We start from the raw sequence: 21,999 nt of genomic DNA on the forward strand, positions 1-21,999 counted from the left end.
TGCTGACCATCAGGCTTGAGCCAGCACACAGTAGGGTATTTTAGATTTGTTCGTGCAAATAATCGACGACTCGTCAATTTTCAACGGAATTCAATTTTTTTTAATGCTGGTGAATAAATTTACTGTCGGAGTGATACGCCGATTTTTAGTCTATTCCGATGTCAGTAATATTTGGTAATTCGTACAAACAATGCTTCATGCTCATTGTTATTTATGTTTTCAACCAGTACAAGTGCAAAACTGTCTATTTTTATTCTATTTTTACAATAAAAGTTTTAAATAATAGTTAATAAACATTCATAACGTTAATACTTTAATTTTAAAATTATTCAACCGAGAAACGTTTATTCTGAAGAAATCAACGAAAGAGTATTTTATAGAATTTAAAATTTTTTTCTTACAGTTTTTATGTTTATTTTCATAAAATTATTATTTAAATAATTAAATACCGACCAACATTTTTTTATCAATGTGCTACGTCTTATTTTAAAGTAAGGTTTCCGGACTCGTTGGATGAAAATCTTTGGGTGTGTCAGTATCTGCTCTGATTGATCAGTAAAATTAATAACAATAATAATGAAAGAAAGTTATATGCGATATGAAATTGTTATATCAGTGACATTATACTCTTTTCCATGGTTTGTACAAATTACCAAATATTACTGACATCTGAATAGCCTAAAAATCGGCCGACGACTGTTGACGTTGTTCGACGTTTTTTTGACGTACTGACGATTCAAACCGTGATAGTGGCGTATCTCTCCGACAGTAAATTTAATCACGAGTATTTAAAAAAAAATTCAATTCTGTTTAAGATTGACGAGTCGTCGATTATTTGCACAAACAAATCGAAAATACCCTACTGTGCAGCAGTTCTAGGAAAGCTGAAAACAGGGTGACTAAAAGCGAGAATTTGTTGTAATTGAAATTATTATTTCACGTATTAGAAAAAATTTGTATTTAAAAAAAAAATAAAAACATAATTAGCGCTAATAATTCGAAAAAAAAACCTAATTTCTAACTCATCCTGTTTTTTTTGGGACCCTACAAATCAGACTTGTGATGGCGATATTTAAAAAGTAATTTTTAATTCGTATTCAAGGCCAATTTTTTATAGTAGTGTTGAGTTTCATTTCTCATTTACCTAATACTTAACTTGCAAAAGCTCTAAATATTATTTTTTTAACGCATTTATTTTTTTTTAGATTCTTACAGATTTGGGGTCGATATACATAAAAATAAAAAATAAAGCTACAATTTCCAACAGTATACATATAGCACTCCGAGTAATATTTAGAGGTAAATTGAAGTTTTAATGAAAAACATAATTTAAAACATAATTTAAAAAAAAGCACACTGAGTGTAAAATGCTTGTAAATTTTTTTTAAAGGAAGGGATTCTAGTTAAAGATGGGGTACACGCTGAACTTTTTTTAAAAGCACTGACCTGTTAAAACAGTCTTAGTTCTCCATCCGTAACAAATTAGTTTTCTGTGCGGACATGAAAATGCTCTTTTTGCCTCTTGCTTAAAAGTTTTTTAACGAGTCGAAACTAATTTGAAGGATAAACAGTCAGCAGTTTACAGTTTTACAAAACTTTAAACTCTCAACTTGAGCATGTCAGTTGTCACTTGTCTGTTGTTTCCGGTCTTTAACTTGCTTGAACTATTCCGAATAATTAATTACAGGGTGTACAGCGTATCTCGACTAAGGAGATACGGAAACGTTTGGTCCGACAAGTAGTCACGCGATACGCCTAGCAAGTCGAAACTTTCTTGATACTCTGCTTAAGCTAATCAGAGGGAATTTCCAACTGCCACTGTTCAAGATTGATTAGGAAAAAGACAAGTTAAACATTTTCAGGATTGCTTCAGAATACTCAAATATTTAAAGAACCACATTTTGAATCAGCATTATCATACGCGCTCTAAAGACTGCGAGGAACATTGCATTCGCAATTAATAATATACAAATATAAAACAAGATTTAAATTTATCATAATTTCAGGCCTGCGCTTCTTAAAAAATAACTTGGTATGTCCTGACCTATTGACTAAAGGGGGGTGGGGCAATGTAAAATTGATTTTTATCTTTTTCAGGATTTTGCAGCCACGAGAAGAAATTCTTTTATTTTTGGAAAGGTGTTCATACGTCCGTTTGTCTTAGTTTTGTCCCAGAAAGGGTAGTCAGATGAAATTATGGGAAATGTAGTAGGAAAAGTAAGGAAAGCAAGGGGAAATTAGGGAAGGGAAAATAGGGGAATTTATGCGGAAACATGAAAAGAAGAAGTAGGTTGATGATGGAAAGCGAAGTAAGGGGAATGAGGGGAAATAGATAAAATGAGGGAAGAGTTTTAGTGGAAATAATGAAGAAGTAGGAGAAGTGAGGAGTGGATAACGGAACTAGAAGAAGTGAGGGGAAGAAATGTGCTAGAGGTAGTAAATGGAAGGGGAAGTGAGAGGTGTAGGCGAAATAAGGGAAAATTAGGAGAGGATTGTACGGAAAGTGAGAAGAAATTAGAGGAGATAGTAGAGTGAGATAGTGAGGTAAGTAGAAGTGAGCAGAAGAGAAATTAGGTGACGCCGGGTAGGAAATTAGAGAAAATTATGGGAAATGATGAGCAGAGAAGTAAGGCGAACTGAAGTTTCCAGATGTAGGGGAAGTGAGGGGAGGATCAGTAGAGTAGCGCGGGTGGGTACGGAAAGGAAGTGTGGGCTAAGGAATGGCAGTGAGGGAAGGGGAGTTTTAACTGGAACAGTGAAGAGAGAGGGAAGCAGCTTTAAAAAATCGCAAGGGATTTCACCGATTTTCTAAAGATTTCAAGTGATTTCAAGTAACTAAAGAATATTTCAAGAATTTTCGAAAATCTTCAAAGATTTCACGGCTCATGGAAAGAATTTAAGAGATTTCACAGGATTTTTGTAAATTAAAAACAAAAAATTTATAAAACTTCAAGGGATTCAGAGATACTTTAACGATTTTTTAAAAGTTTTCAATGGGTCCCAAAATATTTCACAGGATATTACAAAACTTCTTGAGCTCTCAAGTGGTATCCAAACATTTCAAGGTATTTAAAGAGATATCTAGAGACCCCAAAGTACATAAAAATTAAAAAGATTATCGAAGTAGGATTTGAATATTTCCAGGGATTTCACAAAATTTAAAGATAATTCTAAACATTTTAAAAAGTTACACATGATTTTTTAAAATGATTTTAACAATTTGAAGGAATTTAAGAAGATTTCTAGGGATTGCATAGAAATATTTCAAAGCACTTTATTGGGTTTCTAAGGATTTTAAGTAATTTCAAAAGTTTAACTAATTTTGAAGGCTTTCTAAATTTCTTAATTCATTATAATGGATTTTTAGTATTTTGAAATTCTTTAAGATATTTAAAATTATTGTAAGGGATTTTAATTGATTTCAGATCAATATTTCATGATCTATTGAACTCTCATAGGATTCCAAGGCATTGTTTTCAATTAAAGAGGGTCTCAAAGGCTTTAAAAGATTCTAAAAGTAGTTAATGTCTTATTGAAAACTAGAAAATAAGTATATTATAATGAACAAATATTTACTTTAATGCTGTGTACGTTTAATTAACAGTAAATCCTTAGTAACCATTTTCTGATAAAATTGTTATATTTTATGTATTGAAACTTTAGAGTAAAGTACAATATTTGAGCCTAAGTTTTAGACCTTTCGAAAGTCTCCAGCATGAAAGATTGTTGTGCTTTGCATTTTAAAGCACAGAAAGGACTTGTTTTTTTTTTTAATTTTTACCATACTTTTAAAAACATAAAGTAATGAAAAATTCAAATTTTTTAAATGCATTTATGTAAATCGAATAAAAATAATAATTAACATAAAGTAGGTGCTACTTTCTCTAAACTAAAAAAAGATTTCATAAGATTGCAAACTTGATTTTTTCTATGCAAATAACGTTAAATAACTAAATTCTAAATTTTCAAGAACCCTTTGATAACATTCACTAATTGACTATTTTAAACAACAATTGTTTTATTAAAAAAAATTTCATCTTCTCATGGATTTATAAATAAAATACTGCTTTTGTACGGAATTAACAGCCAAATATTCAGCAATGATTTTTTGCAATTAATCTGAAACATTTGATAATTGTTTAACCGAACCCAATCAACAAAGGCATTATTTCGCTATTTTCAGCATTTAAACGTGTCCTTTTTCGCGTAATCAGCTATTATTAACACACTTTTTAACTTTTTAAATTGTTAATTCCGTGAAAAAAAGAAGTTTTATTTATAAATACAGAAAATGATTTTAAAAAAACTTAATAAAACAATTACTGTTTACAATAATAAATTTCTGTCCTCAATTTTTCCCTAATTTTTAAGTTAGTTATTTACAATTAAATGCATCGAAAAAATCAAGTTCATACCTTCAAAAATAGCAAAATAGTTCATTTGTTAATTCAGGTAGTTTAAACGATTATTAAATTTTATTTAGTGACCAAATATGATACTTAGGTTTTATTTCCAAGTAATATATGATTGATTTCATAGGAAAAGCTTCATTTATTTCATCAAAAATACCTGATATGGATATTTGTTTACAAAAATTGCCGATCCCCAAATATCTATTTTGATTCACCTATTTGCTTATAACAAATTTTATACATTTCTAACATTTTTCATTTCTATTGGACATCTTTTTCAGATAGTTGCTTTCAGTTTTCTAGGTACTTTTGATTAAATCAAAGCATTTTTTTAATGGGTATACTTCAAAAAGCAACATTTTTCATTTTTTGTATTAAATAAACAAAATTTTTAAAATCGGGCATGACAGTTCGATGGGAATTTTTATTAGCTTTCATTCAAACAAAAGTTAAAATCTGATAATAATTGTCTTCTGAAAATCAATTTGTCCAAGAACTTTTTATGTCCCACTGTGCACCCCCTCACTCAACACGAAAAATTCCATCTCACTCTTATAGCTGAGTAGAGGTTCTGGTGGTGGAAGCGAGGCATGTGGCAAATAAGTATTTGCGGCCGAATTTCCCCTCGCTGAAGACTTGTTTCTTAAGGCGTTGAAGATTTTATTTTTAAGAAAATAAAAATCTAATTTTAGTTACAGAAAATGAATTAAGAAATGTAAAGGAGTGTAAGGGAGGGATATAAGGATATGTAAAGGAGTATAAGGGGTGAGACAGAAGACAGGCATTCAGATAGACAGATGTAGACAGAGAGTGCAGGCAGCCTGTCACTACAATCCTAAATATTAAACTTATATTGATTCATTTTGAACAAATAAAAAAAATTAGTAAAGTATTCTAATTTTTTGTATGTAGAATGTTTTTTATGAGTCAATTGAAGTATGCTCTACAGCAGTTGCATTATGTACAACTTTTCATAAGGCTCATCTAATATGTGAATTTATGTACAAAAAGATCCTTATGACAAGTGGTGTGTAATGCACTGTTCAAGAACACGCTTCAAATAATTTACCATTCTTTTAGTTATATTGTTCAATTGATACGATTAGAACTTCACATTATTCATTGTATTTCACTCGGAAATAACGGAATTCCAATCTCAATTGAAGCTATTATAATGGACCATTGAAATGAAGTTGACTCGATTCAATTAAATTATGCTGCACTGGAAACCACGTTCCAAAAACAAGTGAAAGCATTCTTTTGATAATTCAGGAAAGTTAGTGAAATATTCGTTTCAGCTCGACAATACTGGGAATCCCGAAGTAGGATTGCAGTTGGCATTCGGGTGACAAAAAAAGGATCGATTTCACTTGGAAGCTCGCCTACCCTTTATTTTTATACGGCATGAGAGCCGGACCAAATGACGGTTTAACCCGGCTTTAGAAAAACATTCCAATGCGCTTCGAATGCATCACTTTAAAACTACTTAACCCTTTCAAACTACTAAAAATAACACTGGTCTGCACGATTAAAAAGATTTTTTTATTTTTATTTATATAGTCTCTCTTTTTTTCATTGTTTATCCGACCTTCTTCTTTTGTTCATCTGCAGTCTAGAATTTTTTATTTTTCCATTTTCTGTTTTATTCGCAGTCTCCTTTTCGTACTTTTCTTCTGCCGTCTACATGCAGCAATGCCTCTCGCTAATGATAAATAGTACTCTCGATTCGAGACCTCATTTCTGGGAGAAAATTCTAAGGTACCAGGACGCGAATGTACTTTTGAAAGCCCTTGAGAATATCTCAGGCAAATCTAAGATTATTCACTGAGGCAATCCAGTCCAGTCTTATTCCAAATGGAATACGCTCGAGATAAGCTGAGTTGTCTCGTGGATGTTCTGTACGTAGATATCATGCGGCATTAACGAACCCACCCAAGAGTGTTCTAAGTACCTCGCTACGATTTTCGTAAAATCTCTTAAGAGTAACCCGGACTAACTTGAGTTACGAGAACACTAGGTGGAACGCAAGAAGAGGATCAATCTGGGTCAACAAGGTCCGAGAAGGACCAAAAAATGAAACGATTGCATTCAGATTACGAGAGGAAAAGAAATCTGATAAGATATTTGCACTGAATAGAGATTTAGTCCGAACTAATTAAAATCCCTGGTAATATTAATTCTGCAGAAAACCATATTTTATTCCTAGGGTGGAAAATAATGTTTGTGCTGGTTGTTCTCTAACCGGTCTATCTTATTCCTTAATTTACTAAGTAATTTTCTATTTAAATTCCGTAAATGATGAAAATACTAACAAAAGATGATCTCACGTGAAAAAAGGGAAAGAAAGCTTAAGGAATCCAAAGGAAAAATTATTAAATGAAGAAAGGGTAAAGTAAGATAATGAAAAATAATTATAATAAGATAATTTCTGAAGAATAATCTTTTAAGAACCTTTGTGGCACACAAAAATTATTATCAAGATGAAACTCTCTTCTAAGTTAATTAAGATATAGATGATTTGGAAAAAAGAGAAGAAACCATTTTCTTGGTTATCCGTTACATACAAGTACAAAGCTTCCATTTTGAAAATTAATAACAGTATCAAAATCATTACAATCTGGGGCAAAATGCGGTGAAACAAGATTTTATGTAGAAATTAGTCTAGAGCCGAGTAAATTACAAAGTTCACATTTTTTATAAACAATTATATTTTTCAACTGCTTATATTTATGCAAGCCATCATAGCATCAGTGAAAAAATTCGTAATAATGATATTCAGATATTTCAAACTTAAACACAATTAGTTATTTTTATATTATCAAATTATTGAGTGAAATTGCTACTTCAAGTTTAAAAGTAATGTAAGACTTCATCATAGAATTTCTTTTCGGGATAGACGTACAACAAATGAAGATTAGGATTAGGATTAAGATTTTCAACGCCAAAGTTTACAACAAAAAAAGTGTAAATTTGAATCTTTTTCAAGTGTGCAATATCTTCCGAAGTAATCAACATTTGTTAATGTTCTCAAGTTAACTTAAAAACTATTTTTCCGCAATATTGCAAAAACTTTTAAGTAAAAGTTTTAAAAAATTGTTATCGCATTTCAAGAACTTGAAGTAAAAAAAATATTTGAAAAAATTGCGATATTCTTTTTAGTAAAAACAGTATTATTATGAAATATATAAAACGTATTATGATGAAGCTACCATGAAAAGTCCTCAGAATGTATATTAATTTACATTTATTTTCTGATTTGCCGAAAGATTGAATGTTTTAAAATTTACCCAACTTTTTGTTACAAAATTTAGTTCTTTCAATGTAATAAGAAATTTTTTGAAATTCATGCTCATAGGCGATTGCGATACTATGGAAAAATAGCCATAAAATGCGCCCGAAAACACTTAAAAATGTTGATTATTGCGAAAGTTATTAAAAATTTAAAAGAACATTGAAGTTTACACTATTTTGAGTGAACTGTTAAAAAACTAGACTCAATTAAATTGTTTCCTTTATAAACCAATTCAATAAATAAATTCATACATTAGTATGATACAAATGGTTAATCATTCAAATTAATTTGATATATAAATACATATTTGCATCATTTTTCAGCAGGCATATTTCGCTTTTTGAACGGAATTAATTTTAAATAACTAGGAAAGATCCTTCGCTTATAATACTTAATAAAACAATAATAATTTTTCATTTTCTTAACAATTACACAAACAAATTCACTTGAACTTGACTACTTCTGAATAAATGGATTCTGTTTTTGTTATGAAATGAACTGCTAGTGACTGACAAATGACATTATTTATTATAAGAGTTTTTACAGGCCAAAATATTTGTTCTCCATTTTAATAAATTTGATTAAATATATATAGATTTTCTTCAATTTTCAATCAGAAGATTTCCTATGTTTAAACGAAATAATTTTTAATTACTTAGAAAAATCTTTCGCTTATGATGCATCATTAACGAACAATAATGGTTTATTTTATGAAAAATTTTATAAAAGATTTCATAACTTGACTGCCAATCAACAAATGGATGTCTTTTTTACGAAATCGACTTCTAATGCTCAAGGAGGACCTTATTTGTTCGGAGAATTTAGCAGGCGATCAATTTTGTTATTTATTTAAATAATTTCTATTTAAAAAAATACAATTACAAAGTAAAGTTTGAAAATCCACTACATGGAAAAGCGCAGGCATGTCAGCTAAAACCACCATTAACAGTACAATTCAAATTGTTTAAAGAAACGGTTGCTCTCTCTTTCTCTTTCTCTCATAGAAAATTTCGAAAATCGCGGATTCTTCAGTGAAATTTTTTATAAGAAAAACTGCAGCTAATGACAAAATAACATGAGAAAGGTGTATCAACAAGATATGAAGATTTAATCCTGTTGAAAACGGTATGAAAATTGACTAATATCTTTATTTATTTATGAAATTTATTTTAGTATTTAACAAACATTGTCGCCTGAGAAGATCCCAAAATAAAGTTGTGATTTTGAGTATACAAATGTGTATACGATATTTCATATTATTGTATATTATTCCGTTAAAAATATAAATCTGCCAGTTTAAAATCAACAAAAATTTGTATTTTTCATCAAATTTATTTAAATAACTCACAATTTTTATAAACTTATATAAGGGAACGCAGTGTTAAATCGTGAAGAGGCTGATATGTGCATTTTTGCAATCAATTTGTTTATAACATTAATAATTACTTAAGACTTTCACTCTTTAGTTTTCTGATATAAAAATAAAAGTTTTTAATCTTTCATCCTAGTGAATATTATTTTAAAGGAGTGTTTTTATTTCTTTTTTGATATAATGTTTCACATAAGTATATGCAGTTGCAAAAAATAGGATTTTTTATTTTTTTAATATTTTAAATGTCATATGTGTTGTAAGAGAAAAAATTAATACAAAAAAATGTAATAATCTGCTCTGAGAAATATCTTTGCGATTTAGTTAAGGTCCACTTAAAAAAAAAAGTGTTCAAATCGCATCCAAATTGTAAGATAGCTCGTAAGTTGATGTTAAGACGGCGATAGCAACGAACAGAACATTTAGTTTTAGTTTTAATTAACGAGAAAGAGACATAATTATGAAAAATCTAGTTGATAAACTAAAATCCGATTTTTCGGACATAGAATCCGTTAAAAGTAAATAGAAAAGCAAAGCGCAGAACAGATTGAACACAAGACGTAAGGAATATAGAAAGAGTGCTAAAAACCTTAAATTTAAGAAAAACACGAAAATTATTAATTAGAAATGCATTAGTAATAATTTATAATATAATATGTTCCAGTTTTCAAGTTAACACACGTATCATGGTAATATAATATTATCAAATCAAACCTACATGATAGATTATCCAATCTATGGTTAGCATTCTAAACTCTCCAATATCGTTTTGTGTTGTCAATCAACGCCGCTACACTTATATGGCGCTGCAGGAGAACACAAAACGAGATGGTAGAGTTTAGAATGCTGACCCTAGATTGAAGGATATAGTATGGATGCACTGAAATATCATCTGAAATGTATGAAGAGCAATATTTTTTTTACCTCTTTTTTCGAAAAAATTTTCTTTGTTGTGAAAAATGTTTGTATAAAGCAATACATACATATGTGCTGCCTATGAAAATAAACATGTATTTAATATCAGTTCAGAAAGTCTTTTTTATATTTTTATTACCTGAAGACTCCTTAAATATGCCAACTGTTCTCTACGAAGGTCATTGGATAACTGCTTTACTCCGTCTTTTTCCATTGCCAACTCCTTTTCAATCAGATCTCTGAACGTGCGTTCCATCGCAGCTTCCTTGGAGGCACGCTCTGCCTGACACATTCGTGCCTTTTCCAATTGATCTTCCAGATCCCTTTTCAACTCTTCCTTCTTTTTGCGCTCCCTTTCCAATCGGAAAGCTTCCTCCTTTTGAAGGTTCTCGCAAAGCTTGCTAACGTACTCACGTTGCTCTTCCTCCACACGTCGTTCCTCGGACTTCAACGCCTCTTTGCCAGCAATTTGCCTTCTCAAAGTGGCCTCTAAATCTGACCCGGCGATAGCCCTTGCCTTTTCCTCATCCTCTTCTCGCAATTTCATAGCCTCGACCTGGACAAAGAATGTGAAAATATATATCAAGGAAGGAACATTTATTATGCAATTTCACTCACCTTCTACTAGCATGAGAGTTATGACATTATATGATATACTTGTTAGGTAACTATTCAATACCTTATATAAAAAGGAGATCAGGCATCTTTAATATTAAATTTCTTGTTATAGTGATAGTGATAGTGATAGTTCTTGATATAGTGATAGTGATAGTGACGGTACAAAGGGTTCCCCTATCAAAATCAATAACAAACTCTAGTAACTGTCAATTACTTTCGATAAGAACAGCTTTTAACCACCATTAAATCGGGTTAATAATGAAAACAAACACAATAAACATAAAATAATAATCCCTGACATTAGTTAATAACAATCTCTAGTAACAGTCAATAACAACCAATAAAGACATTATGTAGCCACCTTAGCAACAATCCATTACGGCATCTAACTAAAGTCCAAAATATTTCCTAACAACGCCAATAACAATGTATAGTAACAGTCAATTACATCCGATAAAAACGGATTGTGACCACCATTAACTCGGGTCATTGAGAATAGAAAATACAATAAATATTCAATCACAACTTCTATCATTTTGCATGGAATCTAAACTTACTGAAAAAGCATTAGATTCGAGTTACATGTCTTACTCAAATTCTATCGATTTTCGTATGACAACCTGCAATGCTAGAATTTCTTCCTATTTCGGCTCGCAAATTTCAGTTACGTATTTATTATTTTTGCATCCAACAATATCACACTATATTAGCAATATTTTATCCAAAAACTTATCGTCTTTCATGCCAAAATCATATGAAAAAGTCGCTAAAGAAATTGATAACGACATCTCATACTTCATTCGAAAGACATTTTTTTCAGTGCAGGAACATTCAATAACAACCTATAGGAACACTCTGTGACCACATTAGAAACGATTCATTATAGTACCTTAATAGGGCCAAAAATATTTCGTAACAATGACAATAACAATACCTATAAACAGTCAATTACATCTGTTAAGAACAGCTTCTAAACACCATTAACTTGGGTCAATGATAGCAAAAACAATAAATATTCAATCACAACCCCTGTCATTGGTTAATAAAAATCCCTAGTAACAGTCAATAAAAACCAATAAGAGCACTCTATAACCAAATAAGAAACAATTCATTTCAGCAGCTAAAGTCAAAATATCTCCTAACGACGAGCTCGTTTACCCTACTAATAGTCAAATACACCCGATAAAAATAGCTTGTAACCACCATTAACTCGGGTCGATGATGATAAAAAATACAATAAACGGTTAATAATAATCCCCAGAAATATTAAATGCAACCGATAATGACATTCTGTAATCACCTTAAAAACCGTATATTATAAAAACCTAAGTTCAAAAAGATTCCCTAACAAAGTCAATAACAGTCAATAGAAAAGCCAATCACATCCTACAAGAACATCCTGTAATTACCATTAACTCAAGTTAGTAATGGTTATAAATATAATACAATCAGAAGTCAATAACAACCCCTAGCATTGTTTAATAATAACAACTGCCAATAACCATCCTTGTAAAGGGTCAATAAAAATATTTACGAACATTCTATGTCAACCTCAAGCAAATGCTTTCTTCTGTATAAATTAAGACGTTAATAATCACTTTTGATCTCGCTTTTGATCTAAAATTTGTTATTCATACTGTCAAACAGGGTGGTTTATAAAATGTAGGTAAATTCGGACATTCTAAAATTGATAGTTTGAATTACTTAAAATGGTTTCAACTAGAATATGGGACCAGCTCAAGCCTTAACTGCCAATTCTTTCATTCTAGTCTATGAATAACTGAATGTACTTTTATACAAAAAAATTTAGAATTTTGATTAATGAAACAATTTATGAAACATTGTATCTGTCTTCATTAGAACTAAAGATTCAGGATTATATCTATAAAATACTTTTAAATTGTAAAGCCGACCGTGAAAATTATAGTTCGAGTATAATAATAATGAACCCAATACCTATATATTTTAATATTAAAGAACTAATAGAATCTTTTATAGTTTGAAGTTCTTCTCGACAACCTTTAAAATATACCAGTTGAAAAAATATCGCAAATCATCTTTTAAACAGAGTTTAAATTTAAATAATTCAAAAAGTGGCTAATTCGAGATATGATGCTTTTTTGAAAATAAAAATCAGTCCACAATTTTCTCAATTCGATCTGATTTTGGAATGTCAATTTGAACATATAGCAAATATAAAAACGGCAGTCTTTTCCAAATTAAACATTTCTATATTTTACATAGTAAAAATAACATTGCCTGATGAGAAATCGACAACTTTATTTTCTACGCAAACATTTTTGGCCTAAAAACCAAAACCTTTTTAATAATGAAAAAATATATCTACTATCAGCGAAGAAATTTAAGTCTTCTGGCTTCGATGTTACTTAGGTAAATGAAAAAATGGCAGCTCAATGAATTCAACTCACTATAATAAATAATTTGAAATTATTTTTTTTTACCTAGAACATTTTTGAAGAATATTTCTTACGGTGAGTTTGCATTCATTAATAAAATCACCTTCAAAGTGTATGAAAATATTAAAGAGATTTCGTTAATAAAACTAGCGTAGGTCAAACATTTTGCATTAGGTACCGACAACACATATAAGTAAATAAATCAGCAACTCCCTTTTCACTGCAAACAAATTATTAATTCACTGCTTTAAAATCGATAAAATCACTTGACTTGGGTTAAAACCATTTCTACGTATTTAATAATTTTTCCTCGAATCTGAAGAATGCTTTCAAATTTCAGATCCTATCTCTCTACCTTTAGCCTCTCTTTTTATATATTTATAAATTTTCAGTACTAATTTTCTTCATTTTCTGCAAGTTACCAATTATTTTGAAAAAACGTAGGACAAAAGGTACTACGCAGTTGTGAGATTCTTTAAGAGAAGCTTTAGCTGTTGTGAACGGAACTTGGGTTGAGCGATAACCATTCCGTAGACAACTTTCAACAACGTGTAAAAATGTGATATAAAGCTGCTCACCTCCTTCAACATCAATCCATGCCACATCATCTCCAACTCTTTTTCAGCCTCTCGTTGTGCATTGTTCTCTGCCATTTGGACTAGATTGCAATACTTGACATCCCGAGTCGACTTCTTGACGAATCGGTCTCTGGCATCCGGACATCTAGCAAGATATTGCTGAGCCCTTTTGGCTTTTAAAAGCGACAATCTAACTTCTTCCTGTTGCTTTTTGGCTTCCTCAGCACGAACCCTTAGACTTTCTAAGTAGTCTTGATTACTTTTTTGAGATTTTTCAATAATTTCCCGAGTTAAGGCCGCTTCTTCTTCGAGCAACATGATGCGAAGCTTTTCCCGACGAAAATTCAACTCTTCCTCGTAGGCTTCAATGCCTGCAAAAAGAAACAGATTAGATGCAAACATTTCCCTGACATTTTTCTGAACATTTTCTAATAAGAACAATTGCTTTTGAGGACTAAGAAAATCGATTTGTAGTTGGTATTTTTGTAAATGGGCTGAATTATTTGGCACCTTGAAAAAGAAAATTCAGCAGGTGAAGAAACTATACGAACGAAGAAAAACATTAGATTGAAGCCTTGACGTACTCTTTTTGGAATTTTTTCTTATGAGTTTTTTTCATTTCACAGTGTAAGTTTTGATAAAATGCATTAAAGAATGCAAATTTTTAATATTTAGAGGTTTCCTACTTATAAGAAGAATAAGGAAATTTATTTTTCAACTTAAAGTTTTAGAAATAAAACCCATTTTGCAAACTGAACATTTCAAAATCCATTCCCTTAACGTATTATTTGATAAATCTTTTTAAAGTATCCTTATTTTTTCATGTTGATACTGAAATCCAGAGGTCCGAAGAAAGATCGCAATTTTCTAATTTCATGCTACGTCAAATTTACTTCACGGTATCCTAATTCCTTTTTTATCCACCTTCTATCTTCTTCTGTCTCAATAGAAAAAACTCAAAAATTCTATTCAATATCAAATTTATACGTAAAAAGAATTTCATGAAATTCCAGTGAAATGTCTATACGTGTGAAAATCAAAAGGTTAGAAATATTCAAATAGAAACTTTTTTGAGAAAAAGTATTTTAGAGAAACATAAAACCTTCTTTTCCTTGATATTAATCACAATAAGTGCTGTAATAACAATAAGAGAGTTGAAGAAGTCGAACGGCTTTAAACATTTTTAATTTTTGTTTCAATTATAGTTTGTTTTATTTCCCAAAATGTGAAACCATCAGTTTTATATATATATATATAGTTGATGGTTGATGAAATTTCACTAAAAACTTTAATTAAGTGTTGGAATTTATGTTCTCTAAATTCTCAACTAGGGCGTTTACTGTAGACCATGTATACTTAAACAAACTTTATTAGCCGTTTATTGTGTACTTTGTTATTTTATGATTTTATAACTTATTTTACAAAACAATATTAAATGTGCAGAGAAGTAACAAGATGAATTAAACTAGATTTAGAAAATTTGCACCTCTGTAGCTTAAATCTTTTTTGTTTTTAAGCCTGGTAGGAAAAATAAAGGGATGACGTTAATTAGTAAATTACTAATGATTATATTCTAGCTCAAGCCTTTTTTAAATATCTTTTTGGAATTTCTTTCGAATGTACAAAAATTTAATGAAGTTACGGGGGGGGGGGCTATGATAATTTAGTTTTCAATTTCAAAAGGAGGTAGACGTGCCTAAGGAAATTACATTAAGCTTCATTCATTATTTAATTATTTTAATTATTATTTAATTATTATTTCATACTTTTAGTTTTTTTAAAACAGCAGTATCAGTTCACCGCACTGTATCCAAAAATAAATAATTTGAAAACCACCAAAATTACGAAACAATCGGGTGTCCCGTTTTACCCCGGTGCACAGTGGAGTAAAATCAAAACGCGAGGTTTAAAATGACATTTAGAACGCAATTATTCACCGAATTTAGATCTGTTTTTTAAATTCAGGACTTAATTTTTTAGTGATTGGTGAGAGCAAAATTATTCTGTTTTTTTTTTCTTTATTGGATATTCATTTAAATAGAAATAACGAAAAAAATGTCGATTTTAAAATTTTTTATTTTTTATCTCCTAGAAAATTGTTTTCTTATACTTCCCGTTACTTGGATTTAATGCACGGAGAAATGAACAAATTTGTTAACATCTAGAGTTAATTTTTATAAATACATAGTACTAATAAATAATTGACAATAAGAGTTATTCATTTTTAAACTATGCTTTTGTTTAGTAATTGCTTGCTTTCATCCATAGAATGGTAAATGGCCATTAAAATTTAGGTTTATATGTTATTAATTAGTTTTAGAACAAAATTATATAAACAAATGTACATCGCAAACATTTATGGGCAAAAAGAAATCGTTTGATCTTCTAGTTTTGTTTATTTATTTCTTTTTGTTTTTTTTTCTGCTTTGATTTATTTAAAAATTAACCGTTTTTTATCAAATATTAATTCATTTTTTCTTCTTATATGATTGAAATTAGTTTGCCTAAAATGTTTTATAAAACAATTTAAATATGTACTGTAAATTGTATCTCTATTTTTTTACTTTATAATCAAATTATATAAACAAATATACATTATGAATGTGTAATTTTTTGTAGGTCTTACGGTCTTCAATTGTTGAAAAAATAAAGAATAAACGAGAATTACTGAAAATTTTCATTTATTCAATCTTTCGACGTTTCGGCATCACTGCGTGCCTTTTTCAAGAAATCTAAAATAAATTTATATAAATATCAACAGTTTTTTACAATATAATTAACTAATTTCAAGTAAAAGATATAAAATTACCTGTTGTTTGTTTCAAGTGAAAAAGAAAAAAAAACGATAAAAACTTCAAAATTGGAGTAAAACATGTCAATGTTATCAAGTCAAATATTAAAAATAAAAATAAAAACCAGTTAAAACTCCAATTTTGGTAACAAGTAAAAAAATAATGTTTTTTTTCAATATAAAAGAAGACAAAAACCTCAAAATCTAAGAGATTTTTTAATTATAAGATTACATCCTAATGAAAAAGAAAAACAACTTTATAATAGTTATGGACACTCGACGAACATATATGACAAAGCAGAAATAGGACATACATTAAGGCGGTAAATTCATTAGTACAAACTAAAAGAGTAATTTAAAGGAACCGCAAATGAGGAAAGCGCGCCAAAGCACTGGATTATGAATTGGAACTTATTTTATGTACTTTGATATATTTTATTAAAATTCATAATTTCTGTCTGTAAATTAATAGAAATACTACGATATTTATTTATGAATATGGATTCCAATATTCGTCTTTTGTAAGTGTTTTTTTCTTTGGCTAGAATTTTAATATTGTTGAAATCGAAATTAAAATAATGGTCTAAATTCAAATAATGTTGTGATGGAACTGTATTCAAATTTCCTACTCTGCAATCTCTTTGTGTTCAGAGACTCTTGTTTTTAGTCTTCTCCCTGTTTCAACAATATAAACTTTTCACAGCAATTACATTTTATGAGATATACAATACCAGATAAATTATCAGTAGTATCAATATCTTTTGGATAAGGTAAATTTTTTTTAGAGTATTATTGTTTTTAAAGTAAACATTTATGTTAAATTACTTTAGTGAATTTCTCAACCTTTCAGAGAATCCTTGAAAATCCGGTAGCGTAACTTTTAAATCTGATTTATTATACGTGTCAATCCAGTTATTTTTCCTACTCGAACCATTATAGATTTTATGAATTCTTTCTTTAATAATACTATTTATCAAAGGAAGACCGTAAGACTTACAAAAAATTACACATGTACGTATGTTTATATTGACTATCGAAGAAAGGATTGAGTTGATTTTTATCGAATCGGATTAAGAACAAATATACATTTCAAGCATTTGTATGTGAAAACCGTATTTTATTCAATTTTTTAAATTATATTGGCAGATAAAATTTTCTTATTCGCCTCTATTTGTTAATTTTATAAACAAATTATATATAAACAAATATACATTGTAGGCGTTTATAAGCAGAAAGACAATTTTTTCTTGTAGCGTTGTTGAAATTATGTTGGCAATGTTTTTTGCATGACCTCTTGTGAAACAATGTGATTTCTAAGATTTATAAACAATTTATATAAACAAATGCTCGTTGCGGAAACTAAAATAAGTACAAGATTAGGGTGCGTTTTTATCGTTAATTTCCTTGAAACTCAAGAATCATAGAAAAAGATATTTTAAAGAGATAGAGAGCTTTGTTTATAAAATGAACAAATAGTAAAAAATAGCAAAATATTTTTTAGAAACATCATTGGAAATATAATTTCAACAACAATAGAAAAAAAGCGATTTCTTCTTGCCTGAAAACGCTTAAAATTGTCATTTGTGCACATAATCTTTTTTTGAATGAAAAAAGAGTTATAAATAACGAAATTTCATCCAGGCACATCATTGGAAATATAATACAAAAAATAATTTAAAAAAAAAAATGATTTCTTTCTGCCTATGACTATGTGCAATGTAGGTTTGTTTATATAACTTGTTTACAAAAAAATGATCACTGACAAGAATGGATGGCAAAATATGTCAAAATTTTACCAGAAAACATGATTAGCTATATAATTTCAACAAAATAAAAATAAAAATTTATTTCTTTTTGTTTAAAAGCTCTAAAATTTGCCTTCGTTTATATAATTTGTTTATAAAGGAAGCAAATATTGCATGCATTAAATTCAATGCATGTATTGAATTCAAGTAGCGGTCAATGTAAACCAAATTTTTTCAACGAGATAAAAAATTTAATTAGAGTAAAAAAATCTACATATATTTCGTTAATTGTACAAAACTAAAAATACAAAAAAATCTACTTTCACCAGTCGCTACAAAAATTTAGTCCTGAATTGAAAAAATAAAATCTAAAATCGGTGCATAATGGCGTTTTGAAAATCGTTTTTCGATTCCACCCCACTAAAAAAATTGAGAAATAAAACTATTCATGTCTAAAAAGCTAAAAATATTCTTTTGTGGAGAAAAGAATTGTTTTCATTCTCAGAAGAAATTTTTTAACATTTTTCTTCATTTCTACCTGAAAGTTTGTTTTTTGCAATTAGTAATTAGAGCTTCGCTTCTTTTTAATTTGCACACCATTCATGCAGTAAAATTGGAACAAAAGAGCCCTGGGCTTTTTTATTTACAAGACGGATTGTCCCAGGAGCAGAATGTCTACAATTATTCTTCAGTCGTATCTTCTGCAAACAGAAGCGGCGAGCGCAACGCGGGGACCAAAACTATGTGCCTTTACTCGTCGCCGAGTCCCAGAGCGTTAATATAATATTTACGTGCTTCGTGAACAACGAATAACGAATAAGGGAGGGTGCATTTTTATACGCCGCACGTCCTGGTGCGCTCGTAGTAAATTTCTTAAACTTGATAGGACGCCGAATAAAAACACAGTTTTGACAAGCAACTTCTATTGAATAGTACATGCACCCTTTCACGACTCCATCTTTTTCTAAATTCAACGCAGCACCTCTCTCGAATTATTTCGCCCATTATATTTCGAATAATGACAACCTTTTCAAAATTTTAGGCTTATTTCACAAACTTAAGTTGGAACTTAAACATCCTTTTTAATTTGAAAAGAATTTTGTTTGAAGTGTTTCATTTGTAGCATTTTCAAATTGAAAAATCAATGAAAATTAATCGTCAAAAGCCTAGCAAATTTCCATTTAAAAACTGCACTCTCTCTATGAGAAAGCAAATGTAGTTCGATTACATCAGTGATTAAAAAATTTGCCCTTCTGGTAGTCTGTATTTAATTCTGTTTCCAATGCATGTCCAATGTAATCAATATTCAGTATGCTGCCAGTGTAGGGCTGTGCTTTGAGGATTTATGTGCATTAGAATTTATTCAATTACCTTACTCACAAATTTATCACTCCGCATAAAAATTGTAATTTCTAAATTTTAAATACAGTAAAACCTCTACTTACGGACATAGGGGTGGGGATAAACGTAATTATATCGTCACAGTCGTTTTATTATTTCCTTTATTTTCTTTATGAATTTAATCATAATTATTAGTGATTATTTATTGGAATGATTATTAATAAATAATTATTAATATACATACACATAATATGTAATTATGTACATATTAACGTATCTCTCCTAAGCGAACAGACAGTCTTTCACCGTGAGTGTCCGTTATGAAGAGGTTTCACTGTATAAAAAACACCTGCTTCTCAATTGACCACCTTACTATTTCCTATAGCCCTACCTAGTACCCCTTTATCTCACTAAATCCAGATCATTCCATCCCTTATCTATTCCTATCAGTGAAGTCTTCGCCTGCCTGCTCGCTTTCCCCTTCCCTCTCTTTACTTATTTTCGCTCCCAACTTCTTCCCCATATTGCCCCCATATTCTCATCATACATCCTATCACTTTCCTTTACCTACCCTCAAAAAATCCCTTAACCTTTTTCCTGTGCCTCTCCCATACTTTACTCATTTTAAAACCTCTTTTCAAATTTGAACAACCTTCTCCCTTAACGTATTCCTCTCACTCTATCTATCAATAACTCACTCCTTATCCATTCTCCTCACCTTCACCTTTCTTTACATTTTTCCCTTCTCCTCGCCACTCCTTTAGAATCCTAACACCTTGATCTCATTTCCACCTGCTTCTCACCCCTTCCTTCACACCTTTATTTATTGAATCCCTAAAATGTCCTTGATCCTTGCCCTAACTACTACCTTCTACCCTCCCTCTCACTATTTATTTCCCTACCTCTACCATAATTTACTCACTCCTCTCCCGTAACCCATTTATCTCACCCTATTCATCATCTTCCCACTTCTTCTAATTTACCTCACCCCCACTTGTTTTCATTCGCAACAATTCAGCCGCATTGCCATCCGCTCCATCCCTACCTTAAAGCGTTTTCCTTTCTCCCACTCTTTCACTGCCCTTCTCACGATAAATGTTCCCATCTCTTTCCTAATTCACCAAAACCTTTTGCTAACCCTTTCCTCTCACCCCACCTAAGCAAATCCTCTGCTTAACCATTCTTTTCACCCCCACCCCTCATGGTAAACTGACAATATTTTGTTATAAATTAATTAATAATAGACCGAGACTATTTCAAAACAGGCAAGTTCTACACTTGAAGTCGTACAATTTCTTCTGGACAGAATATGTTATTTTTAAAGCAAATACGTCTTTTTGCGATTTGGGAACAAAATTTCACGAAGTTATGCATATTTGAATTGTTTTCTTCGTTTAAAACAAAATCAATTTCTCCCTCCAGTTTATCGTCTTTCTTCAAAATCTACGAGAAAATTTAAGAAACGTTCCAAATTAACAAAATGGTGGTGGTTTTTCTGAAAATGCTAAAAATTCGACTTTCTCCAAACACCCACAATTATATTTTTTGTTGCATGTGTTGTATGCTATCATAAGGAAAATCTCTTGTGAGTTTTATGCGGGCTAAAAATCCTTGGTGGCCACGAAAATTATTTTTCAAAAATTCGAATTTTCGTATTTTTCTTGCTTACAACACCAGATACGAAAAAAATTTTAAGAAAATAGTTTGCCCAGTTAAAAAAGTTTTACAAAAATTTGCTTTACTTTTTCGTGATATCTTGTACCGTATCCGAGGAAAATGAAAAAATCATAAAGAAATTCAGAACTACTTTTGGGAAACTGCAGTTGCAGCAAACCAGCCAGTTTTTTTAACTGTACAAATCTGCTTTTAACTATATTATAAAAGGCTTTTATATGCACATTTTCAAAATCAAGGCATACTTTTCGTTTGTCATATAAATTTATTCTTTAAGTTTTATACCATCATTGTGAATCTTAATTTGCATAGACAGTAACTATCACAGAATGATAGAAACAAATAAACAAAGATATTTTTGAATTTCAATTGTTCATTTATATATGATATTTAAACAAATAATTTGAAGGACTAGAAACATATAGATAATTTCTTTGAAAAGGGGCAAGCCCCACCATTTTCATATTTAAGAAAATATTTTTTACAATTTTTTTTTTATATAAAAAATATTCTATAATAAGCAAGAAAATGACAGAAATTCGATTTCATGAAAAAAATTCTTCTGGCCACAGAAATTATTTAGCCCGCATAAGACTCAAACGATATTTTCCTTGTGTTAGTAGAAATTTAACCCACAATTGACAAAAAATACTAGTGTCAAAATTAATATAAATTTAAAGAAAAAAATGGTGCTTTTTTAACGAAGCCAAAAATTCAAATACGCATAACTTCGTAAAATTTTTTTGTTCACAAATCACAAAAATACGTATTACCTAATTTCCTTTAAAAAACAACATATTTTGTCCCCGAGAGATTCTGCGACTTCGAGTGTAGAACATGCCTGATT

General features: G+C 30.0%; 1 protein-coding gene across 1 annotated transcript in view; it reads right to left on the reverse strand.

The window, feature by feature from the left end:
- The window catches only part of LOC117174640 (cilia- and flagella-associated protein 53-like), a 55,587-nt gene that overhangs the window by 11,739 nt on the left and 21,849 nt on the right, over nucleotides 1–21,999 (reverse strand). Inside the window, exons 4-5 of the mRNA XM_033363916.1 lie at nucleotides 13,602–13,972; nucleotides 10,128–10,544 (exon numbers count right to left, since the gene is read on the reverse strand). Coding sequence (XP_033219807.1) covers nucleotides 10,128–10,544; nucleotides 13,602–13,972 — 788 coding nt within the window. The remainder of the gene's footprint in view (nucleotides 1–10,127; nucleotides 10,545–13,601; nucleotides 13,973–21,999) is intronic.

The sequence above is a fragment of the Belonocnema kinseyi genome, chromosome 6 (assembly GCF_010883055.1).
Source record: "Belonocnema kinseyi isolate 2016_QV_RU_SX_M_011 chromosome 6, B_treatae_v1, whole genome shotgun sequence".
Taxonomy (NCBI): domain Eukaryota; kingdom Metazoa; phylum Arthropoda; class Insecta; order Hymenoptera; family Cynipidae; genus Belonocnema; species Belonocnema kinseyi.